The 21,069-nt window shown below is 35.9% G+C and overlaps 1 protein-coding gene across 2 annotated transcripts in view; it reads right to left on the bottom strand.

The window, feature by feature from the left end:
* Positions 1-8,621: 8,621 nt before the first annotated feature.
* Positions 8,622-21,069, bottom strand: part of RNF217 (ring finger protein 217) — a 131,553-nt gene continuing 119,105 nt past the window's right edge. For both annotated transcript variants that reach the window (XM_058735149.1, XM_058735150.1), the window contains 2 exons: positions 20,127-20,198; positions 8,622-18,275 (listed from right to left, as the gene is read on the bottom strand). In XM_058735149.1, coding sequence (XP_058591132.1) covers positions 18,202-18,275; positions 20,127-20,198 — 146 coding nt within the window. In that variant the 3' untranslated portion in view covers positions 8,622-18,201. The remainder of the gene's footprint in view (positions 18,276-20,126; positions 20,199-21,069) is intronic.

Below are 21,069 nucleotides of genomic sequence, written 5' to 3'. Positions count from 1 at the left end.
TCAGGGTCCATCCATGTTGTCACAAATGGCAGGATTTCCTTCTTTTTTATAGTTGAATAATTTTCCATTGTATATACCTACCACAGCTTTATCCATCCACTTATCAATAGACGCTTGGTTGCTTCCATGTCTTGGCTATTGTAAATAACGGTGCTAGAAACATGAGGGTGCAGAGATCTCTTTGATGTAGTGATTTTGTTTCCTTTGGATATATACCCTGATCCCAGAAGTGGAGTTACTGGATCATAGGGTAATTCTATTTTTACTTCCTTAAGGAACCTCCATACTGTTTTCCATAGTGGCTGAACCAATTTACAATCCTACCAACAGCTCACAAGAATTCCTGTTTCTATACATTTTCACTAAAACTTGTTATTTCTTATCTGTTTGATAATAAACATTCTAACAGGCATGAGGTGATTTCTCATTTGGTTTTGGTTTGCATTTCTCTAATGACACACTTGTTTTTTAATGAGGAACTTTGCAAGGTTTGGAAGGCTAGCTGTATTGTGCGGGCCCCATCCTTGAAGGTCTGGTAAATTTCATGAGTCCAGCAGTCAGGAGGTAGCAGACTGTATCTCAGGCCTTCTCCAGGGCTGCCTGGGGCCTAAGGCCTGCTTTCAGGCTCCTGCAGTGCTATCCCTCCCCTGATTGTCAATGCATATTTGGAACTGGAGTAGTTTATTGGTGTGGGAAAGGCTGCCACAACAAAGAACCACAGATTGGTTCAAGCAATAGAAATTAATTTTCCTCACAGTTATGGAGGCCAGAAATCTGAGATGAAAGTGTCAGCAGGATTGATTTCTGTTGAGGAGTCTCTTCTTGGCTTGTAGAGTGTGACCTCTTCTCCCTGGGCCTTCACATGGTCTTCCCTCTGTGCAGTCTGTGTCCCAATCTCAGCTACTTACAGGGCACTTATAAAGACAGCCATATTGAATTGGGGCCCACCTTGTTTTAACTTACTCACTAATTAAAGGCCCTGTCTCCAAATACAGTCATATTCTGAGGTACTAGGTGTTAGGATTTCAACATATGAATTTTGGGGGAATAGAATTTGCCCCATAATAAGTGGTAAGAATAATAATATGACTGCTATCTGAGCTAGTGCTCTTTTTCCCTTCCCTATTTAATCTGTCGGTTGGTAGGTGGTGGAATTAACATTTTACTCATATTTTTTAATTATGTTTCTTCAGAGAAATGCTCTTGTGGCTAGTTTCTATTATAGAACCAATAAATTATTATTTTTTAAAATTTAATTTTCTTTTATTATTTTACCAAAATATAATTTAGTACTAAGTTAAAACTTTCTCATGTGAATCTATGTGTAATGCACACACATGCACACACACACAAAGTAGTAGCCTACTGTTAAACCAGCTCTCTGCACCACCTACCCCACTAAAAAAAATGCTCTGGTTTGCAAAATTTGCCAATTTCTGTAGTATAAACACTCCCATCTTTGCTGATTTCAAACTACCAACTTTATGTTACTGAACACGGAGGTTAGAAGAGATTAACATAATTGACTCTCCCAAGGTGACAGAAGTCAGCTCCAGGACGTGCATGCACACACACACACACACACACACACGTGTGTGTGTGTTGGAGGCTAGTGTGTGTGTGTGTGTGTGTGTGTGTGTGTGTGTGTGTGTGTTTTGGAGGCTAGTATAGTTTTCCTTACCTAAAATGTCTAAGAAATTGTCTTCTTACTCTTCTTTGTTGGTATGTTTTATCCCCACAACTGCATATTGACGCCTCTCATGTTCCCACATCTCCTCAACCCATCGGTTCACCAGCACTGCCCAGAGGCAATCAGCTGCTGGCAAATGTAACCTGTCATCGTGGGAGTTCTCTGCCTCTACTACGTTGGATGCTCTGTGGAGATTCCTGAGCACTTGAGATTCACGTGCAAGCCTGAAAGGGTGAGGGCGTTATTGTCCCAGAGAGCAAACCTTAACCAATGGGAAGAAGGGCAGGCAAGTAAAGATCTCTTCTGTCTTCGGGTGGGCAATTCTGAGGCTCACTGTCCATGGCCCTTCAAGGGTCCTGTGGGATTGAGCACAGTGCCCACAGAGCCAACCACCTTGACAGTGCATCGTGGATGGATAAGCTTTCCTTTCTTCCCTGTGTTATCCTCCCAGTCATTCACTTCTGTTTCTTGAATTTACATCCCCGAGGAAACTATCACCTTCAAACAAGATCTACTCTTGGGCTCTGCTTTTTTTCAAGGTACAGCCTGAGAGACTAGGCTTATTGCTGAGGCTATATGATGATGATGATTTGATGAACTGTAATTACTACCAGCAACACTAAGTTATTAAATTTTTGTCTACAAAATATTTAATTTGCTTTCTTTTTAGTTTAACAGCAAATGAAGATTATTTGGTTTAGATTATAACTTCTAATAAAGAAAAGGTGATTATGTGATACTATCCAAATGGATCCTGTAAAAAGGAGAAAATACTTGTGATACAAAGTATATAAAATCACTTGCCTTGGGTTTCTTCTATTTAAGGTTTATATAACAGCAAACTATTGAAGACAAAGATATGCTTGTAAAATAATCAATGTATCTCTCTCACCCACATCCACAAACATGAGTTCCCATTGTCATTTAGTGGAAATAATACATTTAAGAATATACAAAATTCTTAAACAGTGTTTTAAGTGGTTATGGAAATAATTGTCATAATATTATAATATCAAAATATTTTGATTAAGCTGATTGTCATATCTGCAAGTAAAAAGAAAACATAATAATGAATTTAGAAGATAGTTTTAACCCACATTCATTCTGGGTTATAGATTGGGTTATATAAGTTTTTACTTAGGCTTGAACTATTTAAGTAAGACAATTATTTCTAATTAATGTATTTTTTGTGTTTTTCTTCTCTGTCTCTCAAATAGCCAGGAATCAAAAACTTGTTACTGAGACACACGAATTCAAATGAAATAAAAAAGAAATACTTCAACTACACAAAATAAAAAAGACAAATATAAGATGCAAATCTTTAAACCTTTCCTGGAAAATACCCAAATACATAATCGGATGAGTAATACTATATTTAAATAGTAACAGAAAAGTAATTTTAATTTTTCCCAACTTTAAAACATAGAATTTGAGGCAAAAGAAAGACATTTCTTTTTTTATGGGTATATGTAAATTAAAAACACTTTTTAACAGTTTTATTGACACACAATTAACATTAAACTTTTTTTTTTTAATTTTTAATGTTTATTTATTTTGAAGGAGAGAGAGACAGAGTGCGAGCAGGGGAGGGGCAGAAAGAAAGGGAAACACAGTGTCTGAAGCAGGCTCCAGGCTCTTAGCTGTCAGCACAGAGCCCAAAGTGGGGGCCCAAACCTACAAGCCGTGAGATCATGACCTGAATGGAAGCCAGAGGTCCAATTGACTGAGCCACCCAAGGCACCCCGACATTAAACTTTTATATTTAAATTTAAAATATACATGTGAATGAGGTTCCATGTATGTATAAATTATTACCACCACCAAGTTAATTAACATTTTCCAAAAAGTTTTATCATGTTCCTTTGCAATCTCTTCTCTGGAATTCCAAGTACACATGCATGAGAACTTTTATACTGCCCTACCGATCCTTAAGCTTCTATTTATATTTCTTCAATCTTTTTTCTTTCTGTTCTTCAGAGAAAATAATTATTTATCTTCAAATTTACTGACCCTTTGCTATTTCCATTATAGTCTTGAACCCATCCAGTGAATTTTTCCAGGTATTGCTTTTATCAATGTTAAAATTTTCATTTGGTTCTATTTTTCTAAACATTTCTATTTCTCTACTGAGATTTTCTCTTTTCATTCATTTCTCCTTTTCCAGCTTCCTCCCTTCCATGCCTCCCCTGTTCTTCTGTCTTCTTTCTGTAGTTCTGAAGGCAGGTAAAGATGGCAGAGGGATCCACTGGAATTTCAGTAGCTGCCCTCTACAAGTGTGCCTTTGGGGCAAAATCTTTACAGGACAAGAACTGAGACCCTTTCCACTGGGAGGATTGCATCTCCACATTTTGACTCCCCACTACATTCTGCTGGGTCCTGTTTATTCTCAGCCTTTTCAGGTAGTCTTTTTTTTTTTTTTAATGGTGCTCCATGGGGAAGAACAGACTGTAGGGGTTTTACACCACCATGGCAGAGCCTCTACTCCTCAGAACATTTATTTTTGTTTCACTTCATTTCTGTTTTCACTGAAGTAGATGAAATAAAAGTATTATGCAAAGAGCTAGAATTTTATAATAAAATATGACTCCCTGAAGCTTTAAGCACATTTGTTCAGCCTCAAGACAGTTTTTGGTTAAAGGTTTGAGTTAATAGCACTGAGTTAAGTTGAAATGGCCATCTAGAAATAGGTTTCAGATGGTCATTTTGTTGATACTTCTCAGTTCTGCTGGACACATGTCTAATGAATTAGATTATTGTAACTTTCCATACCCATATTCATTTGTTTGTATAGAAGATAAGCAATAAGAATAGAGTTCTTAGGGGCTCTTAACAAAGATATGAAACATATTTAAAGCTGTTTCCTAATGAACTGATAATTTTTTAGCAACAATGTGTGAAGTGTTCCAAAAGAAACCTCTTACTGCCTCCAGTGGCCTTACAAAATCTGATTCTATTTTCTACTTTCATAATTATCAATTAGCCTAATACAGAGCAAAGTTTAAATACCAAGTAATGGAAGGTGAGAACAACTGAATCAATCCTTTTTTTTTAAGTTTATTTATTTATTTATTTATTTATTTATTTATTTTTGGAATCTCTACACTCAACATGGGCTCGAACTCACGACCCCAAGGTCAAGAGTTTCATGCTCTTCTGAGACAATAAGGCACCCCTCAATCCTTTTAAAAATATTTTTCATCGAACAAAATGCCATCAGTATTTAGCTGTGTAATGGCTATTTAGTAAATAGTCATTATGAAGCAACTCCAAGAATGCTGGAATGATTCTGGGTGCCTCTGGTGGTCACAGAAAATTTTACAGTGGTGTGTGGTGTTCAGTTCACAGATTTCCTTGGAGTAGGACTGAATGGTCCTAGCAAAGAGCTAGCAACATGACTCCAAAAGTTCTTTGAGCAGCCTTTATTCTGTTGCTCAGGATTCGGCTTATGCCTCCTGGAGTTAATTGCAGCCGCCAGCTTTTCCTGCAGGGCCAGCTGCTTTTTATGGTCAGAGGAGATAAACAGAGGCTCAATAGGGGATCTATTTCTGGCCCTTGAAAGGGCCTCTGTGCCGCTGGGTAAGGGGGAAATCATCCAGCCTCCTCCATGGAATGCCTGGATGATTCCTTGGGGCTGTCCTCCTCATACTAGCACTTCCTGTACCCCATTTAAATAGAAGATCAGCTATGAGAAGAGAAACTAGCCTTAAAACATCTTAAAGTCTGCAATCATGTGTAACTTGGCAAACTAAAATTGTAATTTGGCCGGCCAGAATGTGTGAATTTAATGTTGAATTACTGGCCAGGATAAGAAGCGTATTAATTTAGGGTCACAATTACAACTCAGTGATTGTTAATAACATTTTCTGGGTCAAGAGTGATTTGCTAGAGGGAAGGGAGAAGGGAGTTTCCACTCATTGAATACTATCCACACTGGGTATCCACAGTATATTTATTCCCATTGTGCAGTTGTTAAAGCAAAGTTTAACTTGATAAAATTGTGAAGGAGAATTTTTTTTTTTTCAACGTTTTTTATTTATTTTTGGGACAGAGAGAGACAGAGCATGAACGGGGGAGGGGCAGAGAGAGAGGGAGACACAGAATCGGAAACAGGCTCCAGGCTCCGAGCCATCAGCCCAGAGCCTGACGCGGGGCTCGAACTCACGGACCGCGAGATCGTGACCTGGCTGAAGTCGGACGCCCAACCGACTGCGCCACCCAGGCGCCCCGTGAAGGAGAATTTTAACTGCTGTAGTTTGATTTTATTACCTGTTACTGTTCACATAATATGTCACTATGTTAGAGATCTGATTCCCCATATTCAAGGAAGGGAACTTGGCTATTGAGAGGCTGAACCCCTGGTCCAAGGCCATAGCACCCACAAACAGGGAACAGAATCCAGGCCTCTTTACACTACAAAGACCATCGTATTTATGTGATTTGAGTCTCTTGGCTAGAAATGCAATTCAAGAACAAAATCCCTAGTTGTGATAGTAGTATTAAGGAAAAATATCTTCTCGTTTACAACGGTTTTTATTTCTGCAAAGAAACAGCTGTAGATCAATAAATTATACATCTTTTAGATATTTTTCACTATTATTAATTGATTATACAAACATGCATATTGTAAAAGGAGACAGAAGCATTTGAGCCCAGCTTGAGGAAATAAATGTGCCACTGAAGTGATTTTCCAATGAGATGAGGTCTCCTGTGTTGCTATTTAACTACTTAGACTCATTTAAATTAGTTAGGATCGCCTTCACAAATAGAAGGGTACAACACATGTGGACACAGGCTCTGAAAGCTTAGGTGACTATCCAGTTTTAATGTAAAACGTTGCTGCCATTGTACTGCAACAAGCAATCACATATTTTCTAGAAGAAAAACAGCGCTTGTGTCAAATATGTTGTTCATCTTAGAGAAGAATTCCCCTGCATCCTAGAACCAGGTTTTTCTGGGGAAGAGACTGGAGTGGGCTTTCCCAATGGAAGCCTGAGGTACTCCGTAGATTGTGCTGTGAACTAGCTTAGGTCCTATCTTCAGGTTGACCAGAAACTTTCAGGTTTCCAGAGAATTCCATATAGGAAAGAGGGGAAAGTGTTCTGGCATTCCTTCAAAAATATTTGTTGAGCCATTGCTCTTTCTGTATCAGAGAGTATACTAGTTACTGAGGTACCACACACCAGGCATTTTAATCCCACAACAATCCTGCCAGGTAAGCATATTCTAATTTTACAGATAAGGAATTTGAGGTGCAAAGAGGTTAACTAACTTGTCTTAGTTCCCAGAGCTAAAAAGCAGAGGCTAAATTTGTAACTTGTCTGTCTGGGTCCAATATCCATCTATGTTCTTTCTACCACCTACAGTGGTGGTCAAGGAAGTGACACGATGTCATCATGTTGTGCTAATTTTATTTCATGTTGGAATAGGGCCCATATGATTTCATTTTACCTCGATTACCTCATTAAAGGCCCTATCTCCTAATATCAACTCATTCTGAGGCTCTGGGGGTTAGGACTTCAACATGTGAATTCTGGGGGGGCACAAGTTGGCCCATGAAAAAGTCATACTACACAAGGGTAGGCTGTAAATCCAATGACTGATGTGAAGTGAAGATACCTCAGGTAAAGAAATGTTGAAGATTGCTGGCGACCACCAGACACTAGGGAGAGGCCTCCAGAAGGAACCAACCCTGCTGATGCTTTAGTTTTGAACTTCGGTCTCCAGAAATGTGAGAGAATATATTCCTGTTGTTTTTTATCTTAAATCTTTATTTTTTATTTATTTATTTTTTTTAATTTTTAAAATTTTTATTTATTTATTTATTTATTTGAGAGACAGAGAGAGCACAAGTGGGGAAGGGGCAGAGAGAGAGGAAGACAGAGAATCCCAACCAGGCTCCACACTGTCAGCACAGAGCCCAATGTGGGGTTCAAACTCACGAAACTGTGAGACCATGACCTGAGCCGAAACCAAGAGTTGGATGCTTAAGCGACTGAGCCACCCAGGCGCCCCTACATTTCTGTTGTTTTAAGCCATCCAGCTTGTGGTGTTTTGTTATGGCAGCCCTGGGAAAGCAACACAAATGCCTTGCTCAGTAGTGATTTGCAGAGAATGCTCAGCAGAGGAGGCTTTGGTGATGTGGCCCATGCGGTATAGCCTGGATGGTATTCTGTAGGAGAAGTTGCTGAGCCTGAGGACCACGGAGAAGGAGGAGTTTGGTAGATCAGGGGAAGCTAGGGGACTATCCTGTGTGAAGGCAGAGAGGCCTGGCATGGCCATTCTGAGTTGGAGAAATGCTGGAACTGAATGATTTGAACAAACTTTAAAACAGGTTGCATAGATCTAAATTTAATTGCTGAAAGAGACCTTAGAGATTGGCATGCACTCCTTATTTAGCCTGAAGTCTGGGAAGATATGTGGCTAACCTAATATCACAAACCAAATTAGTCAGAGAATTCGGGATAGGAATCCATTATTGAAACCTTTGCCTGGCACTTCCTCTACTAGACCAGTGTTAGAGCCTTGCCTTCTCCTAAATGCATGTGCAGTATATTTTTATACCACAGCAGGGGACTCAATACATATTTACTAAAAAAATAATTAGCTGAATAAATAATACTGAATGGATTTTCAATGAATGAATAAGTCAGAGAGAAAGTAACTGGCATTATACTGTGTGCTTGCAGATACACGTCTTTTCTGTGAGCTTTCCTCAAAACATGCCATAGCAACACGACACAGTCCGCTTTCCAAAAAGCATACCCATGAGTTTCTGTTCATTCCTGTTTTTCTAGTCTTAGAATCTACTGCAGAAATGACTTCAGCACATCTTTCTAAATTTACTTATGTTCATGTAATTTGGCCACTGTCAAATTTTACCTTTTAATTTCTTTAAATTCCAAATGTACTGAAAAAAAAAAAGACAAGAGTCTTCTCTTTTGAAAACTTTTATTAGGCATTACTAGATGACGTTGCATGATGTATTGCACACATCATGCGAGTAAACAGCACTCCACAGGAATCCATACAACCGCTCGTATAGTGACAATAAAAATAGTTGATTCCCAACACAGTTTTCATCCAAGTAGAGTAAGTGTCATTATATCCTTCCATGAGATCTCATCTCATAATTAAGATTACCCTTCCATTCTAATACAACCAACCAAAACCAATGAAAAAGAAAGCCAAACCACCACAAAAGGCCATAGGGACATTACCAAAAGTCCAAAGTCAGACTCCAGAATATCACAAGGTATCTGTCTTCTGAAAGATTTGCCCCTACACTTTGTGTGACCTGTCACTTGGGTTGTTTTTACTGCCAGCAGCAAGTGAGATTGAATTTGCAACAAGGGGCCATACACTGACACGTATCTACTGAAAATTCTTGAGGTAATAGATTTTTAAATTTTACTGCTTAAAAAAAAATCTGTTAGTTTCTATGTCCTGTCCAGCAGGACATATCTGTTGGCAGGAAGATTCTTTTCTTCTTTTTTTTTCTTTGTCAAATATGTACACGTATTTTCATATACAACCTGTGTCTGTCTTTTCTAAGCACAATTTATTTTAATTATTTGTCATACATTCATCAGGAAAAGCTGAATTATATACTATGGTACATAAAGAATACAACAAAACGAGATTTTTGTATAAAGCTAACACAAAGGCAAAGACCAGGAAGAGCAAAATAACATTACACAAAATATCTTGATATCGATAAAGCCCACTGTGAATGAATAATTACATGTAAATAGCAAACATGCGCGGAAGTAGATTACAAATAACACATTGTCAAAGACAGGTTGTAGGAAACTGATCAAATTCCTGAAGTTCCATATATTTACTTTTACTTTCAATGCTTTTTGTTAAGTAATTTGTCCTAATTGGAGCTCTAAAGATTGACGGTCATTCCGACTTTCGTTTTAAATTTTAATAACCAGCATTCTTTTTTGCAGCTTAAAAGTACATTTCAATAATAATGGCTTCAACTTATGACATTCAATATCCTTTTTTTCTACCTTAGCTTAAAAATACACACTGAATTTAAGAAAAATATATTGGCTAACCTGCTGTTCTAGAGATAATACAGTGGGTTAAGCAAATGCAGCCTATATACACCACTAAAGATACACTGTGTCATCAGCACTTTAAATACAAGGACCAAGGAACACTCACAAAAAATATATGGCTCTTTAGGTAAGAAATAAAGTCAAGTGAAAAAAATAAGGCACTAATAACATATATAAATGTTATATACTCTCATCACACAAAGCACCATATGGAAGGTTAAAGAAGTACACATTAGTGCTATTGGAAAATGGGAATAAACCCAGTTTTCCTCGCTTTTATTAACCAATTCCTTCCTTTCTTTTCAGTAATTAATGTATAAACACTAAAATGGTAGGGGAAATTATATATTATACTAGAAGCACAATTCATGGAACCAACAGCATGAGACAATCATTTGGAAATAAATTGATTACTCGAGCAATGTAAGAAATTAAGGTCTTTGAATACTCCTTATTTCCCAACATTTTCATCTCAACGGAGTTTTTTTTCCTTTCCAATTTTATTTCAGGGATTTCTACATAATATTAATATTGTCTATTTTCTCATTTTATTTCTACTGCTTCTTTTTCAAAATATATTCAAAATAGCTACCTCCACATAGTTTTATGAATACCAAAGTTAATAGTATGACTAATGAAATGTAAAAAAAGTTAAAAAATAAAATCACATAAATATTTTCCAATACCATTGAAAATATCTTCTTAGCTAGGCTCATTTTAAACTTGAGAAATATCATAATTTATGTTCCTTGGAGATTGGCTACAAATTTTACAGAAAAAAGATATACAGTATAATGAAATGATGGACAAGATAAAGTACAAACCAATGAGAGTCATTCATTTTAAAATTAAGAAATTTCTTCTCCTTTGCTATTGTTCATGAGAATGTAATTAAAATGGGATATATTCTGATAATTCATATAGGACATGACAATTATTCCTTAGAACTGCAATTTCTGAATATATAGTAACAACAGATTAAACATTAAAATTATTTCTTTTTGGCATTTTACACTTTTTGAAAAAAGAGGTGAATAATTTAATTGTCCCATAGTTTGTCAATAAGCATACATCTTTAAATATGTGTTTCATGAATGTATCTTATGCCCAATTTTAAAGTAGAAACAAAACAACTAACTGTTGTGGCTTCTTAATAATGTGTTAACATAACAACATTTTAATGCCACCATTTTTGTGTTCCTTCTATACAAAATTATTTCTGTGATCTCTCAGAATTTACTACTTATTAATAGTTGCTTTCATAAGCAACAAGATTGTCAATTAATTTTTACATTAAAAATCTGTAATAGGTTGTTCTTATCAAGGTAAATGGAAATGTGTATATATAAACCAATTACTGTTCTAGGTGTTATAAGAAATATAAGGTTGGTCTCTTCTTTTCAATACCATATACAGAATTTTCATTACAATGAAAATGATCATATAACAAAACTAAGCTATTGGCATATGGAACTGGAAGCTAAAGGGCCTTAGAAAAAGGGTGTATAGTCAGCTGATAAAAACTCATGACACTTTATCTAGAATTTTCTTTACAAAGCATGCTAATTTTCTATAAACTAAAAGTATTCAAATACATTATGTAAAATGTTTAGATAGTATTTACCTGAAAGAAGCAGTAAAAGTATATTTGTAAAGAGAGGAAGTAACATTTCAATGAAAAATATTATTTTTAAGAATCTGACTGGATTATTGAGACTATTTCACCACCTGGGGCATGAGGTGAACACCTAACAACTTTGCAGGGAACAGATGACCAACGGCACAGTTTGTCAGCTATAAGGAAAAATCTGAAATGACATTCTTTCAGCCATTTCTTGGGCCCTTTAACACCCAAGTTTGACTCTCCCTTGGACTTTTTCATCATATACTAGACCTATGCTAAATATATCTTGAGTGTTACTTATACCTAAATCATATCACTGAAAATGTTGAGCGTTTGCAAATGACAAATGGCTTCTCTAGAAGAAGGCTAGTATGAGTTACATTCAATGTTATCTATTTTATAGTATCGAAATGTCTAATAATGTTCACAGAGTATGAATCCATCATCAGATCTTATATACAAATGCTACACTACATAAATCCAGCCCCAAGTCCAAGCTGTAGGACTTTTTGTCGACACGGACCGCAAACCAGACATCTGGCCATTTGGGGTCAGGTTGGATGAATAACCACACATGCTTTCTGTCCAGCTAATATGCAAACACAACATTGACTTTACAATATTCATGAAGCAATTTCTGAAGCTTGGCTTTAGAGTATTATTAGGCTCTCTGATCCAACTGACATCTTCTTGTTCATTTTATTTCTTGTCAGAGAGGCTGGGCAGGGTTTCTCCAACTCCTATCAAGAAGAGGGTCAGTGTTCCAGGTTCTCCTCATACATTTCCATTTACAAAGTAAGCCAAGGTAAATTATGTTCACTACCAGAGCCAAATTATGGAGTCCTTTCAATATCTGAATTTCATTTCATTAGTCAAAAGAGTTAATGATGAGACAGAATTTATCTCACGGCTAGCAAAGATGGGTAGGGGACAGAAGAGGGAAAAGGCAACATAACGAGGAAATCTAAAGAAAACAGAAACTTGATGTCGAAAGACATGAGCATCACTTCAAAACCAGGGAAGAAAATCATTTAACATTAATGATAAGACAGAGTGACAAAAAGGTGGGATAAACTTGAAAAACAAAAGTATTTTCTATGCCAATAAGTTTGTATAATGTAAGTGATGCAGAGTTAAATATAACTAATGAAATTTCTTTTATAGCTAAAAGAAAGTGGCCAAAAAAAAAAAAAAAAGAGGCAGTGGCAATACTTTGTGTATTTTTTTTTTGCCTTTTAAGTCATATTGTTATTCTCAAAACAGTCATTGTTTTAGCAAAAAAAAAAAATATATATATATATATATAGTTCATGATACACATAATTACAAGCTTCTAAAATTGGCACTATATATGGGATCTATAACGTATGTGATACATGAAGGCTTCAGCTAGTGCTCCAAACAACAATTATAAGTCTCACACTATGTGACTCTCTGCGTCTTGGATTTGGATAAAGTCAGCTAAAGTACTACTCTCAGAACAGTGATATACAGTACAAGTCCCACATCACAGCTGGCTCTGAAATGAGTATTAGCCCTGCAAAACCAGAGTTACGAAGGAGATCCACTGCATTTCTTCTTTTAAAGATCTGTATCATTGGTTTGCATTGAAAAGATAGCACTTCACAATCCTGAATACTTCCCAATTTTTGGAACTCTGATTTTGTTCAGATCATATATTTATGCTTCTCTAAAGTTATTTCAGTTTTATTACATAATTATAGGTGTACATATTAAAAACGGGGTTTTGCAACTTATTTTCCACAGGAGGAAGAAAAGATCGTACTTAAGGTATAAGAATTTAAAAAAATGCTCGAGCTGACTATTGGGGATAGTTTTGATTTACTATGTTCTGGTCAGTGGAATTTCTCTTATAGATTTCATGAAAAATGAAAATGCAGTTAAAATGTGGCAGAAACTAACTTAATATTTTAAACAAATATTCCAGCTAGGTTAGTAGGTAACACTTACTAATTACTTGCTATATTTGAGCTCCTGGTGTCAGTTTTTAGAACTACTATAATTTCAGAAACTCAGTTAAATTTTTTTACAGGTATGTTTTTTACTTGTTTAAAAATTTCAGCTCTGATTTCCACCCCCAAATCTAAAGAGGTGACATACATTTACTGACGCTGTTATTCTACTGTCTCCATCAAAATATATGCAACACTTTCTTTAATTCTGTCGAATTACTTAAATGGCACACGTATTTTAAAGTGCATTATTGAATTTTAAGGCTATGTTTATAATAGACATTAACACAAAACAATAAGGCTGGCCACAAGAAAAAATACTTTCAGTGGTTGGGATAGATTTCAGCTACAAATATGAAAAGATAAGCATGCAATCCAATGTGAAGACTCACATTAAGGCATATTTGCAGCTTGCTAATACAATTAAAAAACAAAATGGCAGTTGGCATGATGTGTAAAAAACTTTTGTACTTAATGAAGCATACCAATTAATCTTAGTCTACTAGCTCTTTCTAGAATTATAAATTTAACAGGCAGCATAAAGTCTACTATTAAAAACAACTGCAATGTTTAACAAGGGAGAAGCTGGATCAATGTCTTGGCAGATGCACTTTAATTAGACAAAGATCAGGAAGGAATGCTGATACCAGAGTGAGCTTTGCAGCCCTCCTGTTTCTCCTCCTCCTTTGCAGTGAAGGCGTGGAGAAAAATGAGGTTGGAGAGAGTCACCGGAGACTGAAAGAGATTACAGTGGTCTGATGGTATTTTAGGGGCGCCAGGAGCCATATATTTGGGTGTTGGATTGAATGATAAAGGCTCAGGTGTGGTCTTGGGACTCAAAAGATTGGGTGGCACAGGATAGGCACCGCTGATTCCTGATCCCACAGCAGAGAAAGCACAATGAAAGGTAACAGGTTGTGATCTAACTGATTATCTTTGATTGTTTTTGTCTGTTCTACTTTTAGGATAAATAGCACCTATCAGAAAATCAAGGTGGTGGCCACAGGCTGTTGCTTGTACCAAAAGGTCTGACTCCTCTCCTTTTTAGCTCCACATACAAAAGGTTTTAGGAGACTTCTGGGATTCATTGTAAAATGGATGTTTCATGTTGTTCCAAATTTATAAGCATTCTAACAATCTACAAACCTTACAGATAGTTAAATTTATTTTTTATGGATAATTGTGGTCATTCATAATTGCCAACACGCTGCTTCCTATTTTTCACAATGGCATAATTAAGTTCCTTTGTGGTGCAACATGCACGAACATGGATAGTGTTTTAACAAAATGTGACAAAGATGAAGAGTTTAGCTATTTCCTTTAAAAATCTTAAATTTTAAAACCAGGCAATCCAAATATCAATGTAGCTTTCTCACATTATTTTACAGACATCTTGTTGCAGTTTTTATTGGAATAAGATGGATTTTCCTTTATAGGTTTTGGCCACATATTTATTTGGCTAATCAAGCATGGAGGGAATTATCCTGCAAAAAGATGCTTTTCTTTAAAACTTATGCACTCCTACATAATCTTTCTTTTTCTTCAAGAAAAAGATCTCAAGTATAGTATCTCTATGATCTCATTCACCAAAAACACGTTAAAATTTTATTACAAATATCTTATAAAAAACAAATTTTAAAAATCATGGAAATGTGTACATTAAGTGATAAAAATATATGTAAAAGATCTTCACTGATGCTTTGTAATAGAGAAGTAAAAACAATCTCGATGTCCATTTAATAGGGACTAATTAAGGATAGTCCCACAATGTAATATGTAGTAATTTACAAAAGAATGAGGTAAATCTATTTAAACACTTATGGAAAGGTGTCTACCAATATACAATAAAATGAAAAATAATCACAGAACATTAAGAATACTGTTCTATTTATATAAAACTAATATACAAGGACATCTACAAACACGCTAGAATATTTGCAGAAAGTTTCTGGAAGGACACATATCAAAACATTAACAGTGGTCACCCCTAGAAAATAAGGGATGGGGTAGAGCAGGTGAATTTGCATTTTATAATTCTATATGGTTTGATTCTTTTAAAGGAGTATATATTACATTTACAATAAAAAAATGACAAGCTTTGGATAGAAAGATATTTATTTTATGTGTACGCTTCTTTTTCTAAAGTAGCTTTTCAAATTTATCCCCAAAGTTACTACTATTGTTTTACTTTCAATGTTGGCACTAACATATAAATAATCTTTTTGCTTTCTTCTCTCTTTTTAAGATCTTGATGATACTTAGTAAAAAAAAAAAATCACAAATTATTACGTTAAATCACTATCAGGGAAAGACCTAATATATACCAACTGTGAAAGAGAAAACTACATACATTAATTTTAAAAAAAATCTATGCAATAGAAAAATGAAAATCCTGTGCAACACTGTGTACAGTATCTCAAGCATTGATGAAAGAGCTTTCACTGATAACAGACACTGCTTTGTAATTGGAAAATTGGAACATTTCTAAATAAGATAAAGATACCTCCAAAAGATAAGTTATTCAAAGGAAGGAATAAAAATCCCTGAGTAGGCCAAAGACAAGAGACACAATAACCTAAGAAAATAGATTATCTAAGACCAAAGAGTATATTATTTAGCCAGTTGGTATATATGTATGTGGCAACTGTATTTATATGCAGCTATGGAAATATTATATATGTATGTATATTTAAATGTATCTATACATACACATATCATACATAAACATATTATCCACTAGATTTAAAATTCATCACATTCACGTATTGTCAAACTAACAACTAAGTCCAGAAAAAAATGAATTTACAAAAATTAAGCACTTTTATGACAGAATTACATCGATGTAGGCTAGAAATTTTCATTCTCTTGTTTTAAGACTAGAGCACATAGAATAGGCACTCAAAAATATCCATTGGATGGATGGATGAATGGAAAGGTGAATTTGTGAAACTAAAGCATCACTTTTTCTTGCACCATGTTATGCTTTAGAAATACACCATTGTAGAATCACAAATGGCACACCTTCTTCTAACTGAATAGACACTAGTCCAGAAGCTTCAGTGTAGCTATTCTGAGTGTTCTTCAGAAGGAATGGAAGCATGCTAGCTCATTATTCATGCAAGTAAACTTCACTATCATGGACTTTTTAGGCCCAATAAAAATGATAAATGTTCTTATATTTGTTAGAGCCCAACAAGACCAACTATCCATGTTAATGCATGTTTTATCACAGAATTTATTACAATTCAGGTAAGGCTTCTGACAAATAAATGCTACATCTATGCAGATATCTAATTTTAAGGATTTGGAGACAAGGGGAAACTTCAGGCTTCTTAGGGATCTTTACTTCCATTCTGCTAATGAACTTTCATGATGAAAACAAAGGAATAACATTGTTTAGCTATGTGTCTTTTTCTTATTTTTAAAGACTTCTCAGCTTGGTAAAACTTGCTGAAAATATTTCCTTCATTTTTTTTTGTTTCCTTCTCCAAAAGTTGTTTCTATTTTAGATAAACCCATCCATAATCACAAAAATTTGTGTTTTCAAATTACCCTATCCATAAGAAGACATCAGCACATTAGTATGCACTTGAGCAGTAAACATAAGAAAAACCCTTCAAAACTAGTACTTTTTTTTTTAATGAAAATCTTGGGGACAAACAAAAAAGAGAGAGAGAGAAAGAGAAAAGAGGTAAGAGGGTGAGGTTTCCAATACTATCAGAACTTGACCTAAAGCAGAATTATCTGTCATTACTAGTTGATTAAAAAACTAGCAGAACAACAATTTGTTTAAAGGCTTAAGCAGTTCTCACTACAGCAAACTTGTTATTTAAATCAACTAATCCCCTCTGAAGGATTTGTTCATTTAATAAAACATCTATGCCAAAATATAAGAAATCTGAAGAGACTAAACATTCTGGTCTTGAGAATTTCCTAAAAGCAGCCTATCAGTTTTGTCAGTTAATAAAGTTTGATGATCCTTGAGGTGACATTGCACAAATTTCTGGCGTGTGTGCATGTGTGTGAGACAAAGAGAGCAAGGAATAGAAAGGGTCAACATCAAAGTAGCCTGTTGTCTACATTGACTTTAATTCAGTACATTACCAAAATATGCCCACAAAGGAACGATTATCTTTAAGTATGTCTATGAAAATGTGGAAAAATAGTGTAGAGGCATGGAACTTGACAAGTACAAGGTAACTGAACCTAGTTTTAATACAGATACTTATTATACACACACATTCACACCCCTGCACATATACACTTCAGCAACCCATGATTCTTCTCATTAATTTCGTTTCATTTGTTCCCTTTTGGGCATTGAGATTTTTAACAATTATAGCATCGGAAGGATGAAGGAATTACATTGCTTGGGCCACAGATAAAAACAGGTACATATGGCCGGCCTTTATCTTCTGAAAAATGGCCTTGCTTATTGGTACAGGTGGGAGGACTTCCGCTATTCACACCAAGTCTCAGAAGAGGGCCTGGAAGGGGGGTTAGGTACAAAGACAGTCCAAACAGTGCTCGGGAGAGGCATGCTCAGATAATTCTGAGGATAACTGGCTCTTAATTAAAATATTTTCTTCCAAGAACCAGTAAGAATGTCAGAGTTATGTTACAGATATTTATAGTCTATGAAAGTGACCATTTTTTAACAGCAGCAAACTGTATAAGGAAAGGACAGGATACCATGTAGGGAGCGCACCGGAGCTAGAGGCATTGTGGCCTGCAGAGAACCACAGGGAGACTGGACGCAGTGTTTTTCAAGACGTGACTCTCAGACGGTGTGCCATTCTGTGTGGCTCCTACCCAGACCGGCTTAGTTACAGGAAATCATTCTGCATTTTACCAGTGCATTCCTGTCCGTGATCGTTTTCTCTGTTTTTTACAAAGGCAATAGATAGGAAATACAAATAAACCTAAGGATTAAAAAACAAAAAAGATTAAAGCTAATTAGGAGGAAAGGTATTAGGTGTATATATTTGAAATTTTTCCACTTTCAATTTTTTCATTTTGCAGTCATTTACAAAAAATTATTATTTAGCAATGCATGCAGGTGAAAGAGGGGAGACACCTATGCAATAAAATGTAGTTACTTTTATAAGATTTCATTCTTTATTATTTTTGTACAGTTTTCTCTCCCTTTTAACAACCTCTGTGACACCAGTTTGAATATGGAATCATGTTTTCTATCAAAATATTCAATCTCAGGTTTGTCTTCCAGTCATATCATTTGCACTCTGATATCACACTTCAGTTTCAGGCAGGATAACGTATTACTTAAGAACATGGACTGTAGAGCCAAATGCCAGGTTTGATTCCCAGTTCACCACATAGGAGCTCCTAGTAAGCCTGACTTTCTTAACTGTAAGATGCAAATAATAACATCTAATTATTTTTATCTAGTTCATAAAGTCCTTCATAAATCATAAGAGCCTAACTGTCAGTTACTTTAAAATTCTACGTGTCCTGTACATGTAAATTACTTGCTAAATAGAACTTTACATATGAAGATTAATTTTACTTAGAAAAGAAATCCCATCTACTATGTTATCAAAGCCATCTTTATTTACAGTGTCTAATTTAGTTTTAATTTTTTTTTAAGGCTTATTCATTTTTCAGAGACAGAGAGAGATAGAGTGTGGGGAGGGTTTGGTGGACAGAGGGAGAGAGAGAGACACACAGAATCTGAAGCAGGATCCAGGCTCTGAGCTGTCAGCACAGAGCCGGATGCAAGGCTCGAACTCATAGACCATGAGATCATGACCTGAGCCGAAGTCGTATGCTTAATTGACTGAGCCACCCAGGCACCCCTATGGTGTCTAATTTAAAATTCTCTAGAGGCACCTGGGTGGCTCAGTCAGTTAAGGGTCCGACTTCAGATCAGGTCATGATCTCATGGTCTGTGAGTCTGAGTTGCACATCGGGCTCTGTGCTGACAGCTCGGAGCCTGCTTCAGAATCTGTGTCTCCCTTTCTCTCTGCCCCTCCCCCACTCCCTCCCCCCCCCCTTTTAAAAATAAATATATATTTTTTTAATTCCCTAAAGCAATGGTTCTCAAAATGTGGTCTCTGGACTGGCAGCATCAGCATCACTGGGAACTTCTGAGAACTAGAAACCCATGGGCCCTGCCCCCATATTGAATCAGAAACTCAGTACAGAAACCAGCAACCTGTGTTTTAACTAGCCCTCGAGGTTATTCTAAAGCATGCTAGACTCTGAGAACCACTGCTTTAAAACACGTATTTCCATATACTTGTATGAATAAGACTATATAAATCACTCATATATTTTCTATTTGTCAGTGCTGAAGTATACGTTGGGTATATGTTTCTATACACACTGAAGGTATCTTTTTTACCCAGTGTACCCTTTGGTTTGTACTAGAGCAAACCAAACACACAAGGCTATACCAGAACCTTTTCCCTTAATACTTCAACCTAAACTCAGAATCGGAAAATCTTCATTCTCGTCCACTGGACTCTTTCATAAAAAACTAGTTGTATTAACTTTGGTATTAAAAGGGAATTAAAACTGTTTTATAAGCTACACGAATCAAAGTCTTTATAGACTGAAAAAGTGTCACACAAATGCATCCTATATGAACCACACCCCTCTGAATCTATAAATCATATGCTGATTGCCTGTCCAACGCAAGCATGGAACAGATATGTCTACTTAGTAACTGACTCCTATTATTACATCTACACTCCTTTTCTCTCTATAGCACTCAGAAAATTCTTATCTCAAATATGTTAAGTGTTTCTTACCGATTACAACTGCTATGGCCCCTAGTGCTAATCCCAAGACCAGGATTAGAGGTGCAACGAATAATTTTCCAGCTGGAAAACAAAAGGCAAAACCATTTAGAGTCTTAAAACTAATTTATCAAACAATTTCAGCAATGCTTTTTAATACCACCGTGTATGTGGTTTTTAAAGAAGTCTCATTATAACTAAGGCAATATTTCTCTAAGTAAATGTATCAGGTGTAGAACAAATATACTTATGTAAATTCAGTAACTTCACAGAAGTCCTGGGTGCATTAGTCAAACATCTCATAAGTCATTTAAACTTTATTACCAAAAAAAAAAAAAAAAAAATTCCAAAGTTACTGGCTCACTTTATACTACCAGAGCCATTCATCTTTATGCTTTCCCTTTAGATCTCTTTCATTTCATCTTTCAAGATTCTGAAAGATCAACAAAGGAGTGACACATTCTGAGTTGGCAGGAGAAAACCTAATTAGCTCACAAAATGGAGAGGTAGTAGGTGCTACAGAGGGCTTACATCCAAGCCCACATCTGAAAACGTGATTTGCTTACTTCCCGGGTCCAAAGAAAACTAATAATATGAACACCTAACAGACTGAACTGCAATTGGGATGTTTAAATGTCGTTGGGAGATAATTACCAATAAGCATACAATATATTGAAGGTTATTCAAATGAATCCTTTTAATAAATTCAGAGAAAAACCTGATGGTTACCAGAGGGGAGGGGGGAGGTAGGATGGGCAAAATGGGTGAAGAGGAGAGGGCAGTATAGGCTTCTTGTTACGGGATGAATTAAGTCACCGAAAGAAAAGGTACAGCATAGGAAATACAGTCAATGGCACTGTAATAGTATATGGTATCAGATGGCAGCTACATTGGACATAAACACAGCATAAGGTACAGAGAAGTTGATTCACTATGTTGCACATTTGAAACTAAT

The sequence above is a fragment of the Neofelis nebulosa genome, chromosome 6 (genome assembly GCF_028018385.1).
Source record: "Neofelis nebulosa isolate mNeoNeb1 chromosome 6, mNeoNeb1.pri, whole genome shotgun sequence".
Lineage (NCBI taxonomy): Eukaryota > Metazoa > Chordata > Mammalia > Carnivora > Felidae > Neofelis > Neofelis nebulosa.
The sequence above is the reverse complement of the archived record's forward strand: the minus strand, read 5'-3'. Positions and strand labels throughout refer to the sequence as shown.